An 8,341-nucleotide genomic window follows, 5' to 3' on the forward strand; every position below is an offset into this window, starting at 1 on the left:
GTTCTACAATATTACTTTTATTGTTAACCAGTTTTTGGCTGAAGATGGCCTTGTAAGCCGAAAAGCGGTTAACAATAAAACTAATGTTGTAGAACAAAAGCAAACTGTTGCTTTTCATTTATTATTTTCTTTTGTAAACGTGAATTATTGTTCCACTGTTTACTTTTATTGTAGTTATTTTATTTCTGTCATTTGACTTTATATTTACCTTACTGTAGTTAGTGTCCATTCCTTCTCTTCTTTCCTGTGTTTTTCATTGCCTTCCAAATTGCAAACGCTCCGACATCCAAGCCACACTGTATCAACGGTCACCTCGACGCACAACACACGCTGATTGTTGGACCAGCATCTGACGCCCTAAATTGCTTTTGCTGATAATTATCATTCATTGTTCATGTTTCCTCCCCCTTTAAATAAGATTCTGGCTAGAACAGCCAGAGATTGAGGTAACGTGTGTGTGAGTTTCGTGCATATGATTTACGAATGTGTATGCATGCTGTGCTTCCCTTCTGAAGAAGGCTATCGATGAAAACTTATGTGATTATTCTTTTCGTCATTCCTGCCTGTTTTTCTGTGTGTCAGTAGCAACCTATCCCTTTCGTAGTGTAGTAATTTCCTCCTGAAGTTTGTTATAAATAACCCACTGCACTTCAACAGGAACAATGGTGTACATAATTACAATACCAGAAAAAAAATGATGCTCATTACATTACATTAAGGTTGTCTGAGACACAAACATGGGTTCACAAAGCTGCAAACAAAAGGTTTTGATAACTTACCCGTTGATATAAAATGCTTGACACAGAGCAATGTAAAATTTGAACCTAAATTGGAAACGTTTCTCTTTGATAACTCCTCCTATTCTGTGGAGGATTATATATTATTGTAATGTGTAAATGGTGCTGGGTAGGGATTATGATTAACATGTCTGTCTTTAATTAAAATGTAAAAACTAATAAATGATCAGAATGGAGGCATATTTACAACAAAACATTGATGTCAGTATGTAATGACTCATTCCATATCATTACGATTTATCATGCAAATAATATGTGGAACATGAAACTAACTATTGGTATATCACAAAGCACACATACTTTGAAAACCTCAAAATGAAATTCAAAAGTAACATCAAGCAGGTGATCAAAGTAGGTGTGCATTTCAATTGTGCTGCGCTTGGTTGTTCCTGAAAAACTGACAGCGTTACTGGCGAGAAATATTCTGGGAAAATAAGCAAGTAGGCTACCGGTGGAAATGTTGGCCTGCATCTTACACAGGTTAGGTTATTATTACTAAAAAGTTACTTACATATGTGTTAAAACAAACTATTCATTTTAAGGGGTCATAAGCGTTTGAGATCATTCCCTCAATCACATTTATAGCATTCCACAATTAAGGAAGATGTTTAAAAAATTATATAGGTTTTTTTACCCTGTAAATAGCTATTATTAGCCACGCTCTGAATGACACACCATTGGTAAGATGTCAAAGTGAGAAGATGTGTAAACTACAGTGAAACTAATGCATTGACAATTTAATAAAACAAGAACTCTATTCTGCATGTAGTTCTGTTTCTCTGACATTTCAATAATCGTTCACTTTGTTGACATGCACAACATACGATGGCATGTTTTGCTTCTTTCCTTATTTCTCACGTTTAAGGGCTAACAAAGAAGATGCAGGTAAGTTTTTTGCAAACTTGAACATTAAAAATTCGTGTACTAGTTGAAAGCTGAACATGTAATGAACAAGAAGCAGAACCAGAAAGCGAACAAATATTACTTTCAGAGTTCCAGCTTCATTTGCTATCGATACGAATATAGTAAAAGTGGAATAAAATGCGTCACGGAAACGTCCTTTTCACATTCCATACGTCTCTTCTTCGTTATTCCAAATGCATCAACAAAAAACAAGTTACATTAACGAGGATAAATGTGTACTATTACTAGAGCAAATACGCATTCAAGAACAGAAAAACGTTCGGACTTGCCATCCTGACACTATGTTATTCAAGCAAGCACTGTAATTTGTATTATTTAAACAGTTGTTGCATGCTCACGACAGAAATGATGAACAAGAAGCAATAGTCTTGGGCTACTTAAAATGGCGGCAAGCCCAGTTCACTCTGGCTTCAAACCTACACACAGCCTCAGTCTACAGTGCCATCTCCCTTCTTTTTTTACCTCCATGATGTCTTTGCAATGTATCATCTGTGGTAACCTGTGACACCATTTTTCAAAGTTGATGGGTTGTATTCCATTCTTCAGTATTACCTGGCAGCGATTTCATCTCAAGCCTGGAAGAAAGAACATACAGACGCGAATTCAAGAGGATAATTTACTAGCTGGATCTGCGGGAAGGTAGGTCATGTGTCGAGAAATTGCCGAACAAGGGAGAAGAAAAACAATGAGCAAAGCAAAGGTAATGTGGTAAATGCATTCGTTGTTACCGAATGGAGGAACACATGAAAAAGTTGTGCATGGTGAAGTTGTTTGCGAGACTATACTGCATGCTGATATAAGCGATGTATGGTTTACCGACATCGAGGCGTCGCGACACGTTGCTTTTCGGTGGGAATCACTCAGTGAAATTCGCGAGTGTCAGCTCATTGAAATATCACTTTAAGATAACATTAAATGCGAAGTGAAGGGAGTCGGAACAACTAAAATAAATTACAATGAAATGAACACCCTTAGCTGCTTACAGGCGTTGACATACGTCAACGGGGACAGATGAAAATGTGTGCCCCGACCGGGACTCAAACTCGGGATCTCCTGCTTATATGGCAGACGCTCTATCCATCCTTTTTTTAATCACATTTTGCTCTTTATTGGTCGATGAATCTGTTCGTGGCGGATGTCCAATGACAGCCGTTCAGGTTCTTTGATGATCCATTCACTCAGTTTTTTATTACAGAGGGTAGCTAACCCTCTAACCGAGTACACTGAGCTACTGTGCTGGCATCCATCTGAGCCACCGAGGACACAGAGGATAGCGCGACTGCAGGGATTTATCTCTGGCACGCCTCCCGCAAAACCCACATTCTCAACGTATTGACCCGGACTACATTCGTAGTGCCCCCGCCCATTATACTCATTACTCGCGATGCGTTGCCGATTCCCGTAAGAGTTCGGGCACTGTTTGTGCATTCGCATAGAAGAAGAAGATGGTCAAGTGGTCGGTGAGACTTAACTATATATATATATATACTAAGAGGGTATCTGTTCTTTCGGACATGTCCGAAAGAACAGATACCATCTTAATATATATACTAAAATAAATAATTCGTGAAGGGGCGCTTGGAAGATGGAGGAATTGATGATGTGCTGTATGTTCCGAAAATAAGAAAGAATTTGTTTACTGTCGGTGTTTATATTACGAGAGGTTTTGATGTGAGCTTTGTAGATAATTTTGAAACGATTCTTGGATTGGATGACTCGTTGCCCAAGGAACAAAACGAGATTTGCATAACGTTTTTAGCATCGTAGACCTAATGTGAAGTGAATTTGTCGACCGCAAATAGCCTCAAAACCTGGCTCGAATCACTTGGTCAAATGAACGTCAAACTGCTTGACAATTTGACAAAAATAGGTCTTATCAAAGGATAGAGGGCATGTTTGATGCTCCGTCATTTTTTATGAAGCGTGTCGATATGCAAAGTCTCAGCGTTTGTGTTTTAATAAGAAAATCGAAGTGAGAAATTCGAAAACACATCTCTTTTACCCTCGCTCTTCGACATAATCGTCGTCTCGGCTGAGAAGACCATATCAGCTCCAGAGAACACGCCCGACCAACCTAATTAAGAAAATGTAAGCAGCAATGAAGATAACACTGAAAACGAACAACAAATGACTGACGCCAGTGAACTTGAGATCATAGTTAAAGATGTTGGTATTGCCGAAGACAAGAAGGAGGGACCCTCAGTTACAAATGAAGAACTTGGAAATCTAACCCGAGAACTGATTTGGAGGCAGCCACAGAAACAGAGCCAAAATACTTTGTTTTGCGTACATGGGCGCTTCGAGTTCAGCTGCTCCAACAATATATTTATTTCTAACTGCATTGTTAGCAATAAACATCGGAATCATAGCCGGGATGTATCTCTACAATCAGTTTGCAATGTCTTAGATACAACATGTTCACGGTTGTTGCACAATCCCCTATGAAGGTAGACATCTCACATGATACTTGGTTGACAGAAGTATCCAAAATGTGAACTCAGATTCATACGTTACAGATCCAAATTTGTTTGCTACTTGGGAAAGAGGTTGGGGAATTGGATTATGATGAATTAAATGAGATTAACAAACTGGAGGGATATTTTAATGAATAATTCGAATGTTGGAATTCGATCGCATTTTTATACGGAAAACTAAATGAGGAAATCTATGTGCTGGAGCTGCAAGGTGCAATATGTAAGCAAGCGTAAAAAAATAATGTATGGTTTAAGGTGGGCTGTCCATTGTTAAAATCAAACGTTTTGTAAATTCTTGATAAAATTCGATTTCAAAGAGAATGACGTTGATAAATATATTTTCAATGAGAAAGTTGGAAATAATTTAGTACTCTTGGGTTTGTATGTATGCAATGGGCTGTTGATTGTAAAAAGCAAAGAATATCCCAAAGACATAGTAGAAGAAACGGCGAAAATGTTTGTAATAACTGTTTCCCAAGTGGAAATCCTTTCCAGAAAGGCAATTGAACGAAACAGAGAAGAAAAAAACATTTGTCCGCCAAACAACATTTGCAACGCGGATCCTAAAACATTTCGACTTGTAAAATTCGAATCTTGGACCTGTTCGAGTGGATCCAAATGTAAAATTGTACTCACCAGATGAAAATGCACCACTTGCAGCGAAATTTATAGTCTGGGAAGCAGTTGGTTCACATTTGTTTCTCGTGACTATTACGCCGCTTTCACACTATACGGTTTTGACCGTACGGCAAAAAGCCGTACGGCTGTAGGTGTGAAGAAATGTATGGCGCCTTTCACATTATACGGCGACGGCAAAATGCCGCTGCCGTGCCGTGCTGCAGCCGTGTCTTGCCACTACAACAGACGGTCGCCGTACGGCAAGTTCGACAACAGTGGCCTACGTGACTAAGTGCATGCTTTCACACTGGACGGTTTTGAGCCGTACGGCGTCGACTAGTTCGTTGTAGTGTCGTTTTATTCATTTGTGTTTATTCTTGTTTACTGAAAAGTGTAGAAGAATGGATGAAATTGATACTGAACTTTTGATAACCTTGGTGGAAGTAAGACCTGTTCTGTGGGACAAAACTCTAGATGCGTATAGAGATCGTATTGCTACAAAGAATGCTTGGCGGGAAGTTTGCGTAGCACTGAAGCAAGATTTTGATGAGATGGAAGACAAAGATAAAAATGCGTTTGGTAAGTATTTATTTAATATATTAATATTACATTTAATACGTTTTAAACAGTTTTTATTTAACGTTATAAATTTTATTCTAAAAGTAAATCGTTTGTTTATAAGTAAATTACTGCTACCAGTCACGTTTTTTTTGTTTTGTTTATATTTTGCACGACGCGTTTCGGGAAATAATTCCCATCCTTAAGTGCGTTTTTCTCTAAGTTTTCATCATGTGTGGTGTCTTTTTATGTGTCAGGTCTTGCATTCTGTTTTCTTTACTGTAATTTATAAGAGAAACACGCACAAGACCTCACAAATAAAAAAACACTACACATAATGAAAACTTAGAGAAAAAAACGCACTTGAAGATCGGAATTATTTCCCGAAACGCGTCGTACAAAATATAAACAAAACGATTAAAAACGTGAGTGGTAGCAGTAATTTATTTATAAAGAAAACTATTTACTATACAGTCGCAGGCTTTCACAAACAATCTACAAAAAGGAAAAGGCTTGTTAATTTATATCTTTGACATCTGCCATGACACGCTTCCAGCATTTGTCATAAAATATTTACAAAGAGTGTTCCTTATGGCGTTGGCTGTCAGTCCTCCTCTTATGTTGGCATCTTGGGCTAAGTCTTCCAAACCAGTGAAGGATGTGGTGTCTTCAATTATAAATCCATCTCTCTGACGTACAAAATTGTGTAAAACAATGCAAGCTTTAACCATTTTTACTGCAAAATCTGGATGAACATTTAAAGGTCGGTGAAACAACCGCCACTTATTGGTGAGGATGCCAAAAGCACATTCCACATACCTCCTTGCTCTGCACAAACGGTAATTAAATACACGTTTCTCAACTGTCAAGTTTGTTCCCCCAAAAGGCCGGAGCAAATGCGTGTGTAGGCCAAATGCTGCGTCTCCCACGAAGAAGTAGGGTACTTTTGGACCTTCCGTACCAGGCAGACATTGGACGTCTGGAAATTCCAGGGAATTACTTTCTATTGACTTCCATAAACTGGACCGTCTGAACACTGAAGAGTCACAGTCTTTGCCATAACTTCCTACGTCGACATAAATGAACCTGTAGTTGGAATCCGCTACAGCCATCAGAACCACAGAAAAGTATTCTTTGTAATTGAAGTACATTGATCCGCTATTAAATGGGGCAGTAAGACGGATATGTTTTCCATCCACCGCTCCTAAGCAGTGGGGGAAATTAGCAGTACGTTCAAATCCAGCCGCTATTGATTCCCATACCTCTTTGGTCGGTCTTTGTATACATTCTTCCCGCAGTGATGACCAAATTGCTGTGCATACATCATTAACCACTTTACTTGCTGTAGAAATCCCAATTCTGTACTGGAAATGTAAGTCAGTGAAGGAACAACCGCTTGCCAGATACCTGAACAAAACGAAAAAAAATCAGTGACATTTAGTTTGCAGTGGACATTTTTTGTTACAGTTTTGCTTTTTTCTATACAAAATTAAAATGTTTTCATACAGTTTTGTTTTCTTTTGATGTAGGTATAGAAGTAATACGGAGGTGGACCAATCTACGAGACTCCTTTGTGAAGTCAAACATAAAAATTCAAGCTGCGAAAAAAAGTGGCTCAGCAGCAAAGAAAATGAAAAAGTATGTATATTCTGATCAGCTGCAGTTTCTAAAAAAGCTGTATGATGCTCGAGAGACGGAGGACAGTTTTCAATCGGAACGCACCGCCAGACTGGAAGAAGATATAGAAACGCAGGGCTCCGTCGAAAATACTGAGAATGTTTCTGGGCCATTTGATACAGCACCCACACAACAAACATCCAAAAGCGAGTGCCATACAAACAGAAAACATAGAAAACCTGATGCAATCGAAATGAAAATATTACGAGCTCTGGAAGAAGACAAACCTTGCAGCAAAATGTCATTTTTACTTAGTCTGAAGCCTCATCTGGAAAAATTTGATGAACAGGATTATCTTCAGTTTCAGATGGGAGTCCTCAAAGTTATAGAAAATATATATGAAAGGAGAAATATATTGACAGCTCAACCTCCTCCATTTACCCATTACACACCTCCCATGCCCTATAATAATAGATTTCAAGCTTATTCTTATTCACCTATGGAAAATGCTGCTCCAATATCCTCTTACCATACGCATCAGATTCGTCCTCCTCCAGCTGCACCAAACCCAACTACTTTTCTCGAACAACCATTACAGACTTCTCAAGGTCGCAGTTCTTATCAACGAATTAATAAAGTGCCACCACCATACCCTTCGCCTTCCACAAGTAGCCATGAAGGCCCACCATCAACAACGCAGTTCTACAACGTTTTTGCAGAGAGCCTGTCGCCACAAAGTGACAGTACAGTCAGTCCTGCTACAAACTCTTTGGTTTCAACTGCTGATATTGATATTGACTTTTCTACTTCATAATCTGAGCGTAATAAAAATGTAAAACACAAATAAATAAGTAAATAAACAGAACTAGTTTTTATGTATTAAATTACCTTAACGTGATAGCCAGCATTTGAACAGGTTGGATGCAATTGCGGAATTGTGTGTTTTGTCGTTGTAACACATCCTTTAGTTTTCTATGTAATTCGTCAAACGAGGTAATAGACATTCGGAAATAGTTAAAGAATTTATTTCCGTCGTTCCTCAAATCTTCAAAGAGTGTATAAAATAAACCCACTTCGTCTCTTCTCTGGTTAATGGGGTGTACCCACAAAAGACGACCTTTTCTTTTGCGGCGACGATGAAGCAACCACAAAGCAACAACTCGTTTACGGTTCATCTTGATACACACATTAAGCAAACTGAATAGACACCAACAACTGGTCACGTCAAAAAGCCGTGTAATGTGAAAGCAACACAGGCACGGCTAAAACTCGTACGGCTTTTTGCCGTACGGTCAAAACCGTATAGTGTGAAAGCGGCGTTAGTCGACCAGATCTGGCTTTCGCAGGGAATGC

General features: G+C 38.7%; 1 protein-coding gene across 1 annotated transcript; it reads left to right on the forward strand.

Moving 5' to 3' along the window:
- The first annotated feature begins 5,214 nt into the window (after positions 1 to 5,214).
- Positions 5,215 to 7,802, forward strand: LOC124613313. The gene is made up of 2 exons (XM_047142009.1): positions 5,215 to 5,392; positions 6,901 to 7,802. Exons 1-2 carry the CDS (start codon positions 5,215 to 5,217, stop codon positions 7,800 to 7,802), a joined length of 1,080 nt encoding a protein of 359 aa, XP_046997965.1.
- Positions 7,803 to 8,341: the final 539 nt, after the last annotated feature.

This window comes from Schistocerca americana, chromosome 4 (assembly GCF_021461395.2).
Source record: "Schistocerca americana isolate TAMUIC-IGC-003095 chromosome 4, iqSchAmer2.1, whole genome shotgun sequence".
Taxonomy (NCBI): Eukaryota; Metazoa; Arthropoda; class Insecta; order Orthoptera; family Acrididae; genus Schistocerca; species Schistocerca americana.